The sequence below is a fragment of the Pan troglodytes genome, chromosome 19 (assembly GCF_028858775.2).
Source record: "Pan troglodytes isolate AG18354 chromosome 19, NHGRI_mPanTro3-v2.0_pri, whole genome shotgun sequence".
NCBI lineage: Eukaryota > Metazoa > Chordata > Mammalia > Primates > Hominidae > Pan > Pan troglodytes.
The window spans coordinates 38,049,524-38,070,505 of record NC_072417.2 but is presented as its reverse complement, the minus strand read 5'-3'; the positions used below and the strand labels follow the sequence as shown (position 1 = coordinate 38,070,505).

Here is a 20,982-nt window from a genome sequence, read left to right as displayed (position 1 = left end):
AGAATTGCTTGAACCCGGGAGGCAGAGGTTGCAGTGAGCCGAGATCATGCCACTGCACTCCAGCCTGGGTGACAGAGTGAGACTCCATCTCAAAAAATAAATTAAAAAAATAAAAAGTAAAAAAATTAGCCAAGCATGGTGGCACACAACTGTCATGCCAGCTACACAAGAGGGTGAGGCAGGAGAATCCCTGTAACTTGGAAGGTGGAGGTTGCAGTGAGCTGGGCCACTGCACTGCAGCCTGAGCGACAGAGCTAGACTCTGCCTCGAAAAAGAAAAAGATAACCAGGTATATAGTCTACTTGTGTGCCCATGTTATTCCTTTCTCTTCCCATAGCGTGCATACACATAAACTCTTAAGTAATAATTTATGTGCTTTTTATTTTTATGTGTTTGAATATTTTATTAACTAAAGGGAAAGACCATGAATGAGGTCTAGTAGTCTCTGAAAAATGATCCTATACTAAGAAAAATGAGCTATTTATATTCTAAACAATGTTGATGGTGTTTTGTTTTGCTTTTTTTGAGACAGGGTTTCGCTCTGTCACCCATGCTGGAGTGCAGTGGCACAACACTGCTCACTGCAGCCTTGACCTCCCAGGCTGAAGCAGTTTTCCCACCTCACCCTCCCAAGTAGTTGGGACCACAGACGCATACCACCATGCCCAGCTAATTTTATAATTTATTTTTTGTAGAAACAGTGTTGCCATATTCTCCAAACTGGTCTCAAACTCCTGGGCTCAAGCAATCCTCCGGCCTTGGCGTCCCAAAATGCTGGGATTACAGATGGATGTGAGCCACCATGCCTGGCCACAGAATGCTAATACTAGTATATATTTTACCAAAAGAGTATCAAGGCCAGAGTGGTGGGTGGCACATGCTTATAACAGCACTTTGGGAGGCTGAGGTGGGAGGATCGCTTGAGCCCAGGAGTTCAAGACCAGCCTGGGCAACATGTTGAGACCCTGTGTCTAGCAAAAAAAAAAAAAAAAAAAATTCATTAGCCAGGCATGGTGGGACACACCTGTGGTCCTAGCTACTCGGTAGTCTTAGGTGGGAAGATCACTTGAACCTGGGAGGTCCATGCTGCAGGGAGCTGAATTCGTGCCAGTGCATTCCAGCCTGGGTCACAGAGTGAAATTCGATCTAAAAAAAAAAAAAAAATTCTAGTTTGCTCCATTGAGTATATTGCCAGTTTTTTCACATTGCTCAATATAAATGCATTCCTGTTGAGATAGTTTATGAGCTGGTATGTAAAACAATGTAGAAAATCATTAATTTTGATTTGTTCAGTGGTTATTAATGCTGAAAATTAAATACCACTCATAAAGTATGTCTCTATTCTCCCATGGTTTTGTTTATTTTCCATTTAATTTCCAGTTTTCTTATGCTGAGTCCTTCCATAATTTTGCCAAAAACTTAGCATCAAGGATGTCAAAAACCAAGAAGCGAGATGTTTAACTGTATTTTTGTCCTAGTTCACTCGTGATTTTTACCTGAAAGTACTATCTTCTGTCTCTTCTTGGGAAGGTTTTAAAGAAGGATGTGTTTTACTTTATTAACCAATCATTGTGTACTTCGAAGTTAGGAACCATCAGAAACGTAGCTGTGCAGAGACAAAAGGTACACATGTTTTCTGGCGTACATATCTCTCTTTCCTTTCCGATTGAGTGGGTAACTCAAGAAAGATCTAAAGGCCGGGTGCAGTGGCTCACACGTGTAATCCCAGTACTTTGGGAGGCCGAGGCGGGTGGATCACAGGGTCAGGAGATCGAGACCATACTGGCTAACATGGTGAAATCTCGTCTCTACTAAAAATGCAAAAAATTAGCTGGGCATGCTGGCAGATGCCTGTAATCCCAGCTACTCAGGAGGCTGAGGCAGGAGAAATCACTGGAACCCGGGAGGCGGAGGTTGCAGTGAGCCGAGATCGCGCCACTGCACTCCAGCCTGGGCGACAGAGCAAGACTCTGTCTCAAAAAAAAAAGAAAGATGTAAATACTACTTGCCTTCCGGTTTTGTGGAATGGAGAGGGGGGAAAGGTGGGGAGAGGATTGAGAAGTCGGATGGTTGCCGTGTCTGTGTAGAAAGAGGTAGACATGGGATACTTTTCATTTTGTTCTGTACTAAGAGAAATTCTTCTGCCTTGGGATCCTGTTGATCTGTGACCTTACCCCCAACCCTGTGCTCTCTGAAACATGTGCTGTATCCAAAAAAAAAAAAAAAAAAAAAAAAAAAGAACTTACTGAAAGTTAAATATGCTGTTAAAAAAAAAAAAAAAAATACTACTTGCCTTCTAGAGGTCATTGCCCTGCCTGAGCATTAGAGAAGAAACACAATTAAGAACTTTTATTTGTTTATTTTAATTTTTATTTATTTATTTATTTTGAGACGGAGTTTTGCTCTTGTTGCCCAGGCTGGAGTGCAATGGTGCGATCTCGGCTCACTGCACTGCAACCTCCGCCTCCCAGGTTCAAGTGATTCTCCTGCCTCAGCCTCCCGAGTAGCTGGGATTGCAAGCCTGCACCACCATGCCTGGCTAATTTTGTATTTTTAGTAGAGATAGGGTTTCTCTATGTTGGTCAAGCTGGTCTTGCGCTCCCGACCTCAGGTGATCTGCCTACCTCGGCCTCCCAAAGTGCTGGGATTACAGGCGTGAGCCACCGCGCCCAGCCAAGAACTTTTATTTAAAATTTACTGATGCAAAATGATAATATTCACGTAGGTAATTTTTATGGGGTTTTCGTTGTGTTGTTGTTTTTGTTTTTCTGAGACTGAGTTTCACTCTGTCACACAGGCTGGAGTGCAGTGGCACAATCTTGGCTCACTGCAACCTCTGCCTCCCAGGTTCAAGCAACGCTCCTGCCTCAGCCTCCCAAGTAGCTGAGACACCAGGCACGTGCCACCACACCTGGCTAATTTTTTTTTTTTTTTTGAGACTGAGTTTCACTCTTCTTGCCCAGGCTGGAGTGCAGTGATGCCATCTCAGCTTACTGCAACCTCCACCTCCTGGGTTCAAGCGATTCTCTGCCTCACCCTCCCAAGTAGCTGACATTACAGGTGTGCACCACCATGTCTGGCTAATTTTGTATTTTTGGTAGAGGCCGGGTTTCTCCATGTTGGTCACGCTGGTCTCGAACTCCCAACCTCAGGTGATCTGCCCGCCTCAGCCTCCCAAAGTGCTGAGATTATAGGCGTAAGCCATTGCGCCCGACCCCTGTTTTTTGTTGTTGTTGTTGTTGTTGGTTTTTTTGTTTTGTTTTGTTTTTGAGACGGAGTTTCACCAAAGAGTGCAGTGGTGTGATCTTGACTCACTGCAACCCCTGCCTCCTGGGCTCAAGCAATTCTCCTGCCTCAGCCTGCTGAGTAGGTGGGAGTACAGGCCCATGCCACTGTACCCAGCTAATTTTTTTTTTTTTTTTGAGACAGAGTCTCGCTCTGTCACCCAGGCTGCAGTGCAGTTGCGAGATCTCAGCTCACTGCAAGCTCCGCCTCCCAGGTTCACACCATTCTCCTGCCTCAGCCTCCCAAGTAGCTGGGACTACAGGCACCTGCCACCATGCCCAGCTAATTTTTTTTGTATTTTTAGTAGAGACAGGGTTTCACCGTGTTAGCCAGGATGGTCTCGATCTCCTGACCTCATGATCTGCCCGCCTCAGCCTCCAAAAGTACTGGAATTACAGGTGTCAGCCACCACGCCCAGCCTGATTTTGTATTTTAGTAGAGACAGTTTCGCCATGTTGGCCAGGCTAGTCTCAAACTCCTGACCTCAGGTGATCCGCCCACCTCGGCCTCCCAGAGTGCTGGGATTACAGGCGTGAGCCACCGTGCCCGGCCTATTTTTACCTGAGTTGTTTTTTATGTTGCCAGGAGCTAAATGAAAACCAGAGTACCCCCAAAAAAGAAAAACAGGAGTGGCTTTCAAAGCAGAAGGAGAATATACAGCATTTCCAAGCAGAAGAAGAAGCTAACCTTCTTCGACGTCAAAGACAATACCTAGAGCTGGAATGCCGTCGCTTCAAGAGAAGAATGTTACTTGGGCGTCATAACTTAGAGCAGGACCTTGTCAGGGAGGTAAGTTTGAGTGATAAGAAATTTTAAATCCTTTATCAAAAGAATCTTTCCTGAAAATATTCCAATTCCATTCTAGTCTCAGGGACTTTGCACTTATACTTGCCTCTGTCTGAATCATTCTTCCCCAGATATTCACATGGATTGTTTGCTCCCTGTATATCTTTACTCAGATGTCATTTCCTCAAAATCTCTTTCTTAACCACCAAAATTTTTTTTTTCAAGACAGTCTCTCCATGTCGCCAAGCATGGAGTGCAGTGGCTCCATCTTGGCCCAGTGCAACCTCCACCTCCTGGGTGCAAGTGATTTTCGTGCCTCAGCCTCCCAAATAGCTAGGATTACAGGTGTGCACCACCACACCCAACTAATTTTTGTATTTTTAGTAGACATGGGCTTTCGCCATGTTGGCCAGGCTGGTCTCGAACTCCTGGCCTCATGCGGTCTGCCCGTCTCAGCCTCCCAAAGTGCTAGGATTACAAGCATGAGCTACCATGCCTGGACTTCACCACCACATTCTTCTGCTTTCTTTAAATATTATTCTTTGCAGCCAGGTATGGTAACTGTAATCCGAACACTTTGGGAGGCCAAGGCAGGCAGATCACTTGATCCTAGGAGTTTGAGACCAGACAGGGCAACATGACAAATCCCTGTCTCTACAAAAAATATATGTATACAAAAAAATTAGCTGGGTGTTGTGGTGTGCACCTGTAGTGCCAGCTACCTGGGAGGCTGAAGCATGAATATTGCCTGAGCCCAGGAGGTTGAGGCTGCAGTGAGCCATGATCATGCCACTGCACTCCAGCCTGAGCTACAGAGCAAGACCCTGTCTCAAACAGACAGACAACTAACTAAATACATATGGTCTTCTTTGCACTCTCTTTCTCACATGAACATGTGTGTGTTCACAAAACCATGTGTTTCTGTAGGGTAGGGAGGTTGTTCCTGACTCCCTCACTACAATGGAAGTTGTATGAAATCACAGAATTGATGCAATTTTTTATATCTCCAGTTTCTGACTCACAGTAGGCATTCAATAAATATTAACCAATCCACAAATGAAAAATTTTAAATGTTGATTTTTATTTTTTATTTTTACTTTTATTTATTTATTTATTTTGAAACAGAGTCTCGCTCTTTCACCCAGGCTGAAGTACAGTGGCAATCTCGGCTCATTGCAACCTCCGCCTCCCAGGTTCAAGCAATTCTCCTGCCTCAGCCTCTCAAGTAACTGGGACTACAGGCATGCATCACCACACCCAGCTAATTTTTGTATTTTTAGTAGAGACGGGGTTTTGCCATGTTGGCCTGGCTAGTCTCCAATTCCCAACCTCAGGTGATCCACCCACCTCGGGTGGATCCCTCCCAAAGTGCTGGGATTACAGGTGTGAGCCACAGTGGCCAGCCTTGATTTTTACATATGAGGAAATTCACTGGGCAGTTTTTGCCTCTGACCTGAAATGGGTTCCATGAAGTGTGTGCTGCCCTTAAATACATTTTTATCATCATGTAATTATTAATTGGGTAAATGTTGTAGAAACTCTTCTGCCAATGAAAACAGTTATTCTTGGCTGGGTGTGATGGTTCATGGCTGTGATCCTAGCACTTTGGGAGGCCAAGGCAGGTGGATCACTTGAGGTCAGGAGTTTGAGACCAGCCTGGCCAACATAGTGAAACCCCATCTCTACTTTTAGTAGAGATACAAACAAATGAGCCGGACGAGGTGGCGGGCGCCTATAATTCCAGCTACTCAGGAGGCTGAGGCATGAGAATCAACTGAACCCAAGAGGCGGAGGTTGCAGTGAGCTGAGATCGCACTGCTGCACTCCGGTCTGGGCGACAGAGCAAGTCTGCATCTCAGAAAAAAAAAAGAAAAGAAAAAAATTATTCTCATTATTAGGATACCTGTGAGTATAGATAAATTTATTTCTGAGAGTGGGTTGAAATAAGCTTGTAATATAGCATAATTGTGCGAGTTTACTAATAAATTCAAATTAAAACAGTTGCATCCATTATGTAAGAAAAATGTAAAAGATACAATCAATCCTAGTAATAGCATGTGTTAACAGACACTATTAGTAAGAATATAAATTGATATTGCCCCTTTGGAGCATGATTTAACAGTAGCTTTTAAAATTTAATACGCACATAGCATTTATCCATCAAATCCACTTCTAGAACTCTGTCCTACAGAAATAGTAACATGATTCTGTGATACAGTATACATAGATATTTATTGAAACTTTTTTCATAAAAGTGAAACATGGGCTGGAGCAGTGGCTCTCACCTGTAATCCTTGAGGTCAAGAGTTTGAGGACAGCCTGGTCAATGTGGTAAAACTCTGTCTCCACTAAAAATATTTTTAAAATGAGCTGGGTATGGTGGTGCATGCCTGTGATCCCAGCTACTCAAGAGGCTGAGGCACAAGAATTGCTTAAACCTGGGAGGCGGAGGTTGCAGTGAGTTGAAATCACACCACTGCACTCCAGCCTGGGCGACAGAGTGAGACTCTGTCTGAAGAAAAAAAAAAAAAAAGTGAAACATGGAAACAGCTTAAATGTCCAACCACAGAGGAATGATTGAAAGAATTAAGGCGTCACAAAGCAGTAGGTTACAATGAAACTTTAAAAATTTCTATGTACTGGCTGGGTGCAGTGGCTCACACCTATAATTCCAACACTTTGGGAGGTTGAGGTGGGAGGATCACTTGAGGCCAGGAGTTTGAGACTGTCCTGGGCAACATCGCAAGACCCTGTCTCTACAAATTTTTTTTTTTTGAGACTCTGTTGCCCAGGCTGGAATGCAGTGGTGTGATCTCGGCTCACTGCAACCTTTGCCTCCTGGGTTCAAGCCATTCCCCTGCCTCAGACTCCCAAGTACCTGGGACTACAGACATGCACCACCATGGCCTGGTTAATCTTTGTATTTTTAATAGAGACTGGGTTTCACCATGTTGACCAGGTTGGTCTTGAACTCCTGACCTCAGATGATCCGCCTGTCTCGGCCTCCCAGAGTGCTGGGATTACAGGCGTGAGCCACCGTGCCCAGCCAAAAATTTTTTTTTAATTGGCTGAGCAGGCCGGGTAGTAGTGGCTCACGCCTGTAATCCCAGCACTTTGGGAGGCTGAGGTGGGCAGATCACGAGGTCAGGAGATCGAGACCATCCTGGCCAACATGGTGAAAACCCATCTATACTAAAGATACAAAAATTAGCCAGGCGTGGTGGCACATGCCTGTAGTCCCAGCTACTCGGGAGGCTGAGGCAGGAAGAATCACTTGAACTCAGAAGGCAGAGGTTGCAGTGAGCCAAGTTGGTACCATTGCACTCTAAGCCTGGTCGACAGAGTGACACTCAGTCTCAAAAAAAAAAAAAATCTTTTATGTACTGATCTGATCCGGATACGTGTATATTATATTATTAAATGAAGAAAGCCAGTTATGTGCCTAAAACATATATTGTTGTTCAGATTTTAAAACTGTATGTTTTTGTAAAATAGACTAATCTGAATAAACTTGGGGAAGGTTGAGAAGCACATGCACCAAACTGTTGGCCTATGGGGAGAGAGTCTGCAAAGGCAAAAGGAGCAAGTTTGACTTTTACATTATATATGTATGTGTTTACTCGTTTCCAATATGAAACAAAATTTTAGAATCTCTTTAAAAAAATGTTTAGAGCCCTGTGAGGTCTAAAATAAAGGAATGACATTTGTTGAGTACCATGTGCTAGGTATTATTCTGAGAACTTTTTGTTTATTAACTGATTTCATCTTCACATTAAATCTGTGAAATAGCTGTATTATTATATGCATTTGAGAAATGATGAAACTAAAGCACAATTAGTTTAACTAAGTGAAGGTCTCACTGCTCACAAGTAGCAGAGCCAGAATTTAGAATACAGGCAGTATAGCTCTCTAGTGTCCATGTTTTTTTTCTTTTGAGAGGGAGTCTCGCTCTGTCGCCCAGGCTGGAGTGCAGCGGCTTGATCTCAGCTCCCTGCAAGCTCCGCCTCCCGAGTTCATGCCATTCTCCTGCCTCAGCTTCCCGCGTAGCTGGGACTACGGGCGCCCGCCACAACGCCTGGCTAATTTTTTGTGTTTTTAGTAGAGACGGGATTTCACCCTGTTAGCCAGGATGGTCTCGATCTCTTGACCTCGTGATCCACCCGCCTCAGCCTCCCAAAGTGCTGGGATTACAGGCATGAGCCACCGCGCCCAGCTGTGTCCGTGTTCTTAATCACTACACTAACCAGAGTAGACTGCGTGTAAAATAATTGAATAGAATACTCTGAAGAAATTGAAAGGATAACTTAGGAGCCCTCTTCAAATATAAAATTAGGAAGTATACAAAAGAAGAATGTTAAACCTCTTGATATAGATTTAGTCTTAAGCTAATGGTAATAAAATAATATGAATAAATAGTAAATGAATATAAGGAAATTTGTGCTACTAATTGCCCATTTAAAGAGGTAAAAGCCACAACCCTCATATTTACTATGCAACTATAATAAAATAACAGGGTTAATTACATCTGTTTACTGGTTATTCTGTTAATTAGGACTTTTTTCTGGCATTATACAGCAGTAAATTATACCTTTGTCTTTTGTGTTATGGATTAGGAGTTAAACAAAAGACAGACTCAGAAGGACTTAGAGCATGCCATGCTACTCCGACAGCATGAATCTATGCAAGAACTGGAGTTCCGCCACCTCAACACAATTCAGAAGATGCGCTGTGAGTTGATCAGATTACAGCATCAAACTGAGCTCACTAACCAGCTGGAATATAATAAGCGAAGAGAACGAGAACTAAGACGAAAGCATGTCATGGAAGTTCGACAACAGCCTAAGAGTTTGAAGGTATGGTTAGCCTAAGCTTTTTGATAACAGGGAAGAGAATGAAAAGGTATCCATGTAAGCAGGAAAAGTCTTAAGATGATGTCTAGTCATAAAGAAATTGACTAAGCTTCTTTTCATTTTTAGCATCTTTGGTTGACTTTAATATTAAATGCCTGTTGCTACAGTCTTTTGCTTATGTATTTCTCATCAGAGTACAAAAAAGTGGCCAAAACTTTTAACCATGGGAAGTGCCAGTAGATAAGAATCAAGATTCTTGTTTTAAACTTATCCAAGGGCAGGGTGCAGTGGCTCACGCCTGTAATCCCAGCAGTTTAGGAGGCCAAGGCGGGTGGATCACCTGAGGTCAGGAGTTCAAGACCAGCTTGGACAACATGGTGAAACCCTGTCTCTACTAAAAATACAAAAATTAGTTGGGTGTGGCGGCACATGCCTATAGTCCCAGCTACTCGGGGGGCTGAAGCAGGAGAATCCCTTGAACCCAGGAGGCAGAGGTTGCAGTGAGTCAAGAACACACCACAGCACTCCAGCCCGGGTGACAGAGCAAGACCCTGTCTCAAAAAAAAAAAAAAAAAAAAAAATGTACTCAAATGTCCAAGGCCGATATTATATTCTACATGTCAACAAGCTTACTATTTGGCTTCTCTCTGTTGTTCCAAGTAAAATTTTAGAACCCTAATTTGCTGTAAATATGACTTGTACAAGATTTAAAAATATGAAAGTGCATTATAAAGTAAAAAGTTTAAAGCTGCACAGCTACTAGTTAGAAAAAAAAAAAACAAGAAAAAAGTTTTCTTCTCTATGCTTGTTCCTCCAGCCACCTGGTCCATCTCCCTCCATCAAAGTCAACTGCAGTTAACAATTCTGAAGTTTTTGTTTGTTTGTTTGTTTGTTTTTGAGACAGTCTCGCTCTGTCGCCCAGGCTGGAGTGCAGCGGCATGATCTTGGCTCATTGCAAGCTCTGCCTCCTGGGTTCATGCCATTCTCCTGCCTCAGCCTCCCTAGTAGCTGGGACTACAGGCGCCTGCCACCACGCCCGGCTAATTTTTTGTATTTTTAGTAGAGACGGGGTTCACCGTGTTAGCCAGGATGGTCTCAATCTCCTGACCTTGTGATCCACCCGCCTCGGCCTCCCAAAGTGCTGGGATTACAGGCATGAACCACCGCACCTGGCCACATGAATCTTAATATACAAAACCACCCACTATCTGTCATCGATGATAAGCACCTCAATTGCTCTGTACATATCTGTACGTTTAAAACTTTTATTTATATTCAGTAAGGTCCAGTTTCCACAGTATTTCCTATTTAAAGCTTCTCCTGTACTCCTACCCAGCCCTTTTTATAAGCTATTTGATATTTAAACTATAAAATGGTTCTTGGTTTTACTCTGAATAACTATGCTGGAGTACAATGAAATTCATTCACAGAGGTAATGTGTGTCAAAATCTAGAAGCTATAACACACTCAATGGTATTCCCAATGCCCACCCAACTCCATTCAAACAAGCTGTTCTGAACAAAATATAGAAACAATGTTAAGATGCTTTATTGTTTTCATGTGAATGTGAGTAAAATTTCACCTTGCTATATCTTCAAAATAGGTAATTATTATTTACAGAGTAGTTATGTTGACTACTAACATAATCTTCCTTAGTTAATGCTTAGAAAAATTAGAATTATAATGATTTTTTAGATTTGTTTTTGCAGTGGGGAGATACATAATCATTTAGCTACAGAATAGACAATCTCCCATGAACAGATTTTTAAACCAACATGTCAGCAAAGTCAATTATGATTTTAAAGCCAACAGCACCGAGGAATAAACCAAACTGAAAGTTGTACCGTAAATCTGATATGACTGCATTTCTCTGGGGCTTGGGTGATGGATAGGTGTTTGACATTTAACCATTTCTTTCTGTCATTAGAACCTTTCCGTTTTATAAACAGTAGTCCGATTCTCTCAGATAGTACGTTAAAATTGAGGAGAAAATAAAGCTTCGTTATCATAGTCAGGCTTTAAATAAAATGCCTTTCTGATTACAAGTGAGCTTAAGGTTTCCTGTTAGGAAAGAAAAATCACCATTTTCCTCATATTTAGGTGTATCTATTTACTTAGTCAACTTGAACATTTTAACACCAAGTCATCACATTTCTATTTACTTAAGTAATCGTTGCCTCTTTCAATTTTCTCCTTTAGTAGCGGAGGCAGAATTTAGAATATAGCATCAACTGTGTTTGATGGAGGAGAGGAGACTGCAGTTGGAACATTTTATTTATGTTGATTAGGATTTGTAGGGGTGGGGTGCTGTTTCTATGGAAAGGGTTGGGTGAAAATCTGCTGCCTACTCCGCTGTTTCTTCAGCTGCCATCCAGATGATGCTTTGTCAGCACTAAATGAGTAGAAATAACTGTAACTTGCCTTCATCTCGCTTTCACTTGAGTCACACATTGAGGGATATAGTTTATTCTTAGTATAAGCATTAATTTTACTCTTGTTAAAGAAAAATTTTTCAAAGAGTTATTTTTTTCTCATTAGGCAGGAATGTGGAATGATTACAGTATTCCTGGCACAATGTTTGTTTTTTTGTTTTGTTTTGTTTTGTTTTGTTTTGTTTTGTTTTGTTTGAGATGGAGTTTCGCTCTTATTGCCCAGGCTGGAGTGCAATGGCACGATCTCAGCTCACCACAACCTCCGCCTCCCTGGTTCAAGCAATGCTCCCGCCTCAGCCTCCCAAGTAGCTGGGATTAAGGTGCACACCACCACGCCCGGCTAATTTTTGTATTTTTAGTAGAGACGGGGTTTCACCATGTTGGTCAGGCTGGTCTCAAACTCCTGACCTCGTGATCCGCCCGCCTCGGCCTCCCAAAGTGCTGGGATTACAGGCATGAGCCACCATGCCCGACCTTGTTTTCTTTCTGAGACAGAGTTTCGCTCTTGTCGCCTAGGCTGGAGTGCAGTGGCATGATCTTGGCTCACTGCAACCTCTGCCTCCCAGGATCAAGCGATTCTCATGCCTCAGCCTCCCAAGTACCTGGGATTACAGGCGCCCACCATCACGCCCTCGTGTTTTTAGTAGAGACGGGTTTCACCATGTTGGCCCTGCTGGTCTTGAACTCCTGACCTCAGGTGATCCACCCACCTCAGCTTCCCAAACTGCTAGGATTACAGGCGTGAGCCACCGCACCCAGCCCAGCACAATGCTTTAAAAATAAAAACTTTTGGCTGGAGTAGTCACTCACACCTGTAATCCCAGCACTTTGGAAGGCCGAGGCAGGGGATCATGAGGTCAAGAGACCATCCTGGCCAACATGGTGAAACCTCGTCTCTACTAAAAATACAAAAATTACCCAGGCATGGTGGCACGTGCCTGTAGTCCCAGCTACTTGGGAGGTTGAGGCAGGAGATTCACTTGAATCCAGGAGGCGGAGGTTGCAGTGAGCCAAGGTCGTGCCACTGCACTCTAGCCTGGCGACAGAGCGAGACTCCGTCTCAAAAATTAAAAATAATGTCCGGGCGTGGTGGCTCATACCTGTAATCCCAGTACTTTGGGAGGCTGAGGTCGGGAGTTCGAGACCAACCTGACCAACATGGAAAAACCCCATCTCTACTAAAAATACAAAATTAGCCGGGTGTGGTGGCACATGCTTGCTCTCCTAGCTACTTGGGAGGCTGAGGCAGGAGAATCACTTGAACCCGGAAGGCAGAGGAAGGTGGAGGTTCCGGTGAGCCAAGATCGCGCCATTCCACTCCAGCCTGGGCAACAAGGGCAAAACTCCATCTCAACAAATAAATAAATAAAAATAAAGCCTTTTAAAAGAATGGATGCTATTTTACTGAGGCAGAAGATACTATCTAAATTTCATTGTTTCATTTCTGTCTAGAAGCACTTGGAACAACTTTGTTAACCATGAATGGTTTTTTTGTTTGTTTTTGTTTGTTTTCGCTGTGTCACCCAGGCTGGAGGGCAGTGGCGCAATCTCGGCTCACTGCAACCACTGCCTACCAGCTTCAAGTGATTCTCCTGCCTCAGCCTCCTGAGTAGCTGTGATTACAGGCATGCACCACCACCCGGCTGATTTTTGTATATTTAGTAGAGAAGGGATTTCACCATATTGACCAGGCTGGTCTTGAATGCCTAACCTCAAGTGATCCACCCACCTCAGCCTCTCAGAGTCTTGGGATTACAGGCATGAGCCACCACACCCGGCCTAAGAATGGTATTTTAAAATGGTGCTACTCAGCCTGAGCAACATAGTGAGACCCTGTCTCTAGAAAAAATTACCAGCCTGGGCAGCATAGGGAGATCTCATCTCTTTAAAAAAAAAAAAAAAAAAAAAAAGACAGGCACAGTGGCTCACGCCTGCAATCCCAGCACTTTGGGAGGTTGACGTGGGCAGATCACGAGGTCAGGAGATTGAGACCATCTGGCTAACAGGGTGAAACCCCATCTCTACTAAAAATTAAACAATTAGCTGGGTGTGGTGGCATGCACCTGTAGTCCCAGCTACGCAGGAGGCTGAGGCAAGAGAATCACTTGAACCAGGGAGTCGGAGGTTGCAGTGAGCTGAGGTAGCGCCACTGCACTCCAGCCTGGTGACAGAGCAAGACTCTTTCTCAGGGAAAAAAAAAAGAGGCTGGGCATGATGACATGCCTGTGGTGGTCCCAGCTACTCAGGTGGCTGAGAGGCAAGAGGATCACTTGAACCCTAGGAGGTTGAGGCTGTGGTTGAGCCATGATCATGCCACTGCACTCCAGCCTGGGTGACAGTGAGACCCTGTCTCAAAAAAAGAAAAGAAAAAGATTCAAAAGCCAGGTGTGGTGGTAGCTCACACCTGTAATCCCAGCTACTTGGGAGGCTGAGGTAGGAGGATTACTTGAGCCTGGGAGGTCAGGGATGCAGTGAGCCATGATCATGGCACTGTACTCCAGAGCCTGGACAACAGAGTGAGACTGTCTCAAAAATAAAAACAGTGCTACTAACCATAGCTAAACTAAGAGTTTCTCTTACTAGCTAGACATTTCTTGACCCCTCACAAAATAAAGACATATTACTAGGGTCTAGTGCCTCAGATGGTGAAAAATACAGAAAGGCATATTTAATGTTGTAGTATTGAGGGGAGTACTTTCTCTTAGACAAGTGTGTAAATTTGGTTACATATCCATTTGTTGCATGATGAATCAACCAACCAATACCTGGCAGTATTTATATTAAGATAAAATAATTTCAACAATAGGTTCTGCCTCAGTGCAGTAAATGAATGTGTTCTCACTTGTAGGATCAACTGGTACACCTTACAGAAACAGATCTCATCTTATTGAAGCTTTTTAAAACCTGAGTTCATAGAATACCCAACCTACTGATTAAGCAAACACTAAAGCCAAAGATCTTCTGTCTCTAAACTTAAATATTTTCATCTCAGAAATGTTTATATACTGTAGTTCATGTCTGTTACCCCACGAAGAGGATTGTCTCCTCCGTTACCACAGAAGTTTTGTTTAACCTTTGAAAGATTAGTTTTGTTATTTTGTTTGTTTGTTTGTTTTGTGTGTGTGTGTGTGTTTTTGAGACAGAGTCTCACTCTGTTGCCCAGGCTGGAGTGCAGTGGTGCAATCTTAGCTCACTGCAGCCTCCACCTCCCGGGTTCCAGCAATTCTTGTGCCTCAGCCTCTTGAGTAGCTGGGATTACAGGCACATGCCACCACACCGGGCTAATTTTTGTATTTTTAGTAGAGACAGAGTTTCACCGTGTTGGCCAGGCTGGTCTCAAACTCCTGACCTCAAATGATCTGGCCACCTCAGCCTCCCAAAGTGCTGGGATTGCAGGCGTGAGCCACCACGCCTGGCCAAGATTTGTTAACTTGACTGACTTTTAAGTTTTTGCTTGTGTTAAAGAGTAAACCATTGCGAAGTATATCTCTACCTAGTTTATTCTCTTAAGGAAAAGACCATTGTAATAACAATATTAATAATTCCTAATAGAGATTTCCAAGTCAGCCTCACATTTGGTACATAAACTGTATAGTTAGAGTTGAGAGTGTCATGAAAAGAAATTGGGGGCAAGGCACAGTGGCTTATGCCTGTAATCCCAGCACTTTGGGAGGCCAAGGTGGGCGGTTTGCCTGAGGTCAGGAGTTCAAGACAAGCCTGGCTGACATGGTGAAACCCTGTCTCTACTAAAAATACAAAAATTGGCTGGGCGTGGTGGTGCAAGCCTGTAATCCCCACTACTCAGGAGGCTGAGGCAGGAAAATCGATTGAACCCAGGAGATGGAGGCTGCAGTGAGCTGAGATCACACCACTGCACTCCGGCCTGAGCAACAGAATGAGACTCTGTCTCAAAAAAAAAAAGAAAGAAATTGCAGCAAAGTGTTTCTAAAACGAACAGAATAAATGTGCTTTATTTTCTATCTCTAGATCTGATAAGATATTGTCTCACCAATAAAGTGCTTTTATATCTTTTTTTTTTTTTTTTTAAGAGACCAGTGTCTCACTCTATTGTTCAGCCTAGAGTCCAATGATGCAATCATGGTTCACCGCAGCCTTGAACTCCTGGGCTCAAGTGATCCTTCTGCCTCAGCCTCCCTAGCAGCTAGGACTACAGGTGAACATCATTATGCCTGGCTAATTTTAAAAATTGCTTTGTAGAAATGGGGTCTCACTATGTTGGCTCAGGCTAGTCTGAAACTCCTGGCCTATAAACAATCCTGCCTTGGCCTCCCAAAGTACTGGGATTACAGGCATGAGCCACAATAACTCTATTATGCTTAATTCATGAGAAAAAATTTAATTTTCTAAGCCAGGTACAGTGGCTCATGCCTATAATTACTGTACTTTTAGGGGCTGAGGTGGGAGGATCGCTTGAGGCCAGGAGTTTGGAACCAGCCTGGGCAACATAGGGAAACTCCATCACTAACAACAACAACAAAAATATCCAGGAGCTGGGTATGGTGGCTGACACCAGTAATCCCAGCACTTCAGGAGGCCAAGGCAGGTGGATTGCTTGAGCCCAGGAATTTGACACCAGCCTAGGTAACACAGTGAAACCCTGTCTCTACAAAAAATACAAAAATTGGCCAGGTGCAGTGGTTCACGCCTGTAATCCCAGCACTTAGGAAGCCAAGGCAGGCAGATCACTTGAAGTGAAGAGTGCGAGACCATCCTGGCCAACATGGTGAAACCCCGTCTCTACTAAAAATACAAAAATTTGCTGGGCATGGTGGCACATGCCTGTAATCCCAGCTATTCGGGAGGCTGAGACAGGAGAATCGGTTGAACTCAGGGAGGCGGCGGTTGCAGTGAGCCAAGATTGCGCCATTGGACTCCAGCCTGGGTGACAGAGCGAGATTCAAAAAAAAAAAAAAATTAGCTGAACATAGTGGCGCACACTTGCGGTCCCAGCTACTCAGGAGGCTGAGGTGGGAGGATTGCTTGAGCATAGGAGGTTGAGGCTACAGTAAGCAATGGTTGCACCACTGCACTCCAGCCTGGGTAACAGAGTGAGACTCCATCTCAAAAAAAAAAAAGAAAAAGAAAAAGAAAAAATGTAATTCTCTATCATGAATATGCATAGTAATCAAAGCTAATTTTAATATCTACTCAGGTCACTAACTTTATTAGTGAAACAACAGATATTGTTACAAGTCCTATCATAAATGGGGCTGTTTATGCCCTAATGTTTTAAATGAGGTTTTTTGTTGTAAAACTGCATAAAATTCAATCAGCGGTTTGGCCAAATAGCCAAGTGCAAAAAGTACCTGCAACCTGATGATCTGACCTGCTTGGCTTTCCTCTCATTTTTTTCCTAGTAGCCTTTATTTTCATGTATGTAAGCTTACCGCATACCAAATGCCTTTCGTTACAACTTACATAAATGTATTTTTTTTTTCTTCCCAGTCTAAAGAACTCCAAATAAAAAAGCAGTTTCAGGATACCTGCAAAATCCAAACCAGACAGTACAAAGCATTAAGAAATCACCTGCTGGAGACTACACCAAAGAGTGAGCACAAAGCTGTTCTGAAACGGCTCAAGGAGGAACAGACCCGGAAATTAGCTATCTTGGCTGAGCAGTATGATCACAGCATTAATGAAATGCTCTCCACACAAGCCGTGAGTTTGCTTTTTTTTGGGCAAAACAAATTTAGTGCCCCTTTTCTTCCACCACCTGAATGAAATCACAGCAATTAAAGTACTAGTTGGAAATGATAGCTCTCCTGAAGCTTGGGAAATGTGGTGGTGGTTCATTTTCTTCCTGTTCTCAACATTGCTTGAAAATGTCATGATGCATGTAGAATTCTCATTGATACATTTAGACATGAGGTTCTAAATAGGCTCCCTGCCAGCACAGATCCTAACACCTTATTGAGATTAGAATAGCAGCTTTGGGAAGCAGTGAGCAAAAGGTATGATTGTAATGGGAATAAAAATGGTTGTGTTTGAGTACAAATACAAATTTTTTTTTTTTTTTTTTTTTTTTTTGAGACGGAGTCTCACTCTGTCACCCAGGCTGGAGTCCAGTGGCGCGATCTCGGCTCACTGCAAGCTCCGCCTCCCGGGTTCACGCCATTCTCCTGCCTCAGCCTCCCAAGTAGCTGGGACTACAGGCGCCTGCCACTATGCCTGGCTAATTTTTTTTTTTTGTATTTTTAGTAGAGACGGGGTTTCACCGTGTTAGCCAGGATGGTCTCGATCTCCTGACCTCGTGATCCGCCTGCCTCGGCCTCCCAAAGTGCTGGGATTACAGGCATGAGCCACCACACCCGGCTACAAATTTTTTATTTATTTATTTATTTTTTTTTTTTAGATGGAATTTTGCCCTGTGGCCCAGGCTGGATTGCAGTAGTGCGATCTCAGCTCACTGCAACCTCCACCTCCCGGGTTCAAGGGATTCTCCGTCCTTGGCCTCCCAAGTAGCTGAGATTACAGGCGCAAAATATTTTCTATATAAGAGCTTTGTAAACTTTTTTTTAAAGGGCCAGATAAGGCTGCGTGCAGTGGCTCACGCCTGTAATCCAAGCACTTTGGAAAGCCTAGGCGGGTGGATCACCTGAGGTCAAGAATTCGAGAGCAGCCTGCCCAACATGGCGAAACCTCGTCTCTACTAAAAATACAAAAATTAGCCAGGCGTGGTGGTGGGCGCCCATAATCCCAGCTACTCTGGAGGCGGAGGCGGGAGAATCACCTGAACCCGGGGGGCAGAGGTTGCAGTGAGCCGAGATTGCGCCATTGCACTCCAGCCTGGGCAACAAAACGAGACTCCGTCTCAGAAAAAAAAAAACAGGGCCAGATAAGACTTTTTAGGCAGGAGGCAAAACTAAGGCTATTATGTGGGTACTTATATAACTGCTTAAGACGTAACCCTTTCTTTTTCTTTTTTTTTTTTTTTGAGACGGAGTCTCGCTCTGTCACCCAGGCTGGAGTGCAGTGGCACGATCTTGGCTCACTGCAAGCTCCACCTCCCGGGTTCACGCCATTCTCCTGCCTCAGCCTCCCGAATAGCTGAGACTACAGGCGCATGCCACCAAGCCCAGCTAATTTTTTGTATTTTTAGTGGAGATGGGGTTTCACCGTGTTAGCCAGGATGGTCTCAACCTCCTGACCTTGTGATCCGCCCGCCTCAGCCTCCCAAAGTGCCGGGATTACAGGCGTGAGCCACCGCGCCCGGCAATATGTAACCCTTTCAAAATGAAAACACCACTCTTAGCTCATGGGCTGTAAAAAATAACAACAAAACAGGCGCCTGCCCATACTTTGCTTGTAGACTATAGTTTGCTGGTCTTTGTTCTATAGTTATTTCCACTAGAGAGGAAGAGATTCAGAGATCTAATGAGATTCTAGGTTTTTCTTTTTTGTTTGTTTTTTTTTTTTTTTTTGATCATTCTTGGGTGTTTCTCGCAGAGGGGGATTTGGCAGGGTCATAGGACAATAGTGGAGGGAAGGTCAGCAGATAAACAAGTGAACAAAGGTCTCTGGTTTTCCTAGGCAGAGGACCCTGCGGCCTTCCCAGTGTTTGTGTCCCTGGGTACTCGAGATTAGGGAGTGGTGATGACTCTTAAGGAGCATGCTGCCTTCAAGCATCTGTTTAACAAAGCACATCTTGCACCGCCCTTAATCCATTTAACCCTGAGTGGACACAGCACATGTTTCAGAGAGCACAGGGTTGGGGGTAAGGTCACAGATCAACAGGATCCCAAGGCAGAAGAATTTTTCCTAGTACAGAACAAAATGAAAAGTCTCCCATGTCTACTTCTTTCTGCACAGACACGGCAACCATCCGATTTCTCAATCTTTTCCCCACCTTTCCCCCCTTTCTATTCCACAAAACCGCCATGGTCATCATGGCCCGTTCTCAATGAGCTGTTGGGTACACCTCCCAGACAGGGCAGAGGGGCTCCTCACTTCCCAGTAGGGGCGGCCGGGCAGAGGCGCCCCTCACCTCCCGGACGGGGCGGCTGGCCGGGCGGGGGGCTGACCCCCCCCACCTCCCTCCCAGACGGGGCGGGTAGCCAGGCGGGGGGCTAACCCCCCCACCTCCCTCCCGGACGGGGCGGGTGGCCGGGCGGGGGCTGACACCCCCACCTCCCTCCCGGACGGGGTGGCTGGCCGGGCGGGGGCTGACCCCCACCTCCCTCCCGGACGGAGTGGCTGCCGGGCGGAGACGCTCCTCACTTCCCAGACGGGGTGGCTGCCGGGCGGAGGGGCTCCTCACTTCTCAGACGGGGCGGCTGCCGGGCGGAGGGGCTCCTCACTTCTCAGACAGGGCGGTTGCCAGGCAGAGACGCTCCTCACTTCCCAGACGGGGTCGCGGCCGGGCAGAGGCGCTCCTCACATCCCAGACGGGGCGGCAGGGCAGAGGCGCTCCCCACATCTCAGACAATGGGTGGCCGGGCAGAGACGCTCCTCACTTCCTAGATGGGATGGCGGCCGGGAAGAGGCGCTCCTCACTTCCTAGATGGGATGGCGGCCGGGCAGAGACGTTCCTCACTTTCCAGACTGGGCAGCCAGGCAGAGGGGCTCCTCACATCCCAGACGATGGGCGGCCAGGCAGAGACGCTCCTCACTTCCCAGACGGGGTGGCGGCCGGGCAGAGGCTGCAATCTCGACACTTTGGGAGGCCAAGGCAGGCGGCTGGGAGGTGGAGGTTGTAGCGAGCTGAGATCACGCCACTGCACTCCAGCCTGGGCACCATTGAGCACTGAGTTAACAAGACTCCGTCTGCAATCCCGGCACCTCGGGAGGCGGAGGCTGGCGGATCACTCGCGGTTAGGAGTTGGAGACCAGCCCGGCCAACACAGCAAAACCCCGTCTCCACCAAAAAAATACGAAAACCAGTCAGGCGTGGCGGCGCACGCCTGCAATCGCAGGCACTCGGCAGGCTGAGGCAGGAGAATCAGGCAAGGAGGTTGCAGTGAGCCGAGATGGCAGCAGTACAGTCCAGCTTCGGCTCGGCATCAGAGGGAGACCGTGGAAAGAGAGGGAGAGGGAGACCGTGGGGAGAGGGAGGGGGAGGGGGAGAGGGAGAGGGGATTCTAGGTTTTTCTTAAGAAAAATATGGTTATTCAGGCATCTTCCAAATAGCTTATGATAGCTTTATCTTCATACCGATATTATTGGTTATTCTGCGTTTCTTTTTCAGAGATGTTTACTCCAAGATACAAGAGAGAAAAATTATCTAAACTAAAAAAGAGTAGTCTGTCTTCTAACACTCCTCCTCCTTTCCATAGGTCATGAATTGATAGCTAACATTAGGATATATCTTTTTTTTTTCTCTCTCTCTCTCTGTCTCAGCTGCGTTTGGATGAAGCACAGGAAGCAGAGTGCCAGGTTTTGAAGATGCAGCTGCAGCAGGAACTGGAGCTGTTGAATGCATATCAGAGCAAAATCAAGATGCAAGCTGAGGCACAACATGATCGAGAGCTTCGCGAGCTTGAACAGAGGGTCTCCCTCCGGAGGGCACTCTTAGAACAAAAGGTATAAGTAATAGAAGGAAAAATCATTGTTTTCGAATTAGCTTTTGTCAGAAGCGTTTTATAAATATATTTTCATGTTGGCAGAGGTCA

At 45.1% G+C, this 20,982-nt stretch overlaps 1 protein-coding gene across 3 annotated transcripts in view; it reads left to right on the top strand.

Annotated features, from left to right (window-relative positions):
- Positions 1-20,982, top strand: part of TAOK1 (TAO kinase 1) — a 165,939-nt gene that overhangs the window by 124,621 nt on the left and 20,336 nt on the right. For all 3 annotated transcript variants that reach the window (XM_024350393.3, XM_063798761.1, XM_054670112.2), the window contains 4 exons: positions 3,871-4,074; positions 8,685-8,924; positions 16,820-17,032; positions 20,711-20,893. In XM_024350393.3, coding sequence (XP_024206161.1) covers positions 3,871-4,074; positions 8,685-8,924; positions 16,820-17,032; positions 20,711-20,893 — 840 coding nt within the window. The remainder of the gene's footprint in view (positions 1-3,870; positions 4,075-8,684; positions 8,925-16,819; positions 17,033-20,710; positions 20,894-20,982) is intronic.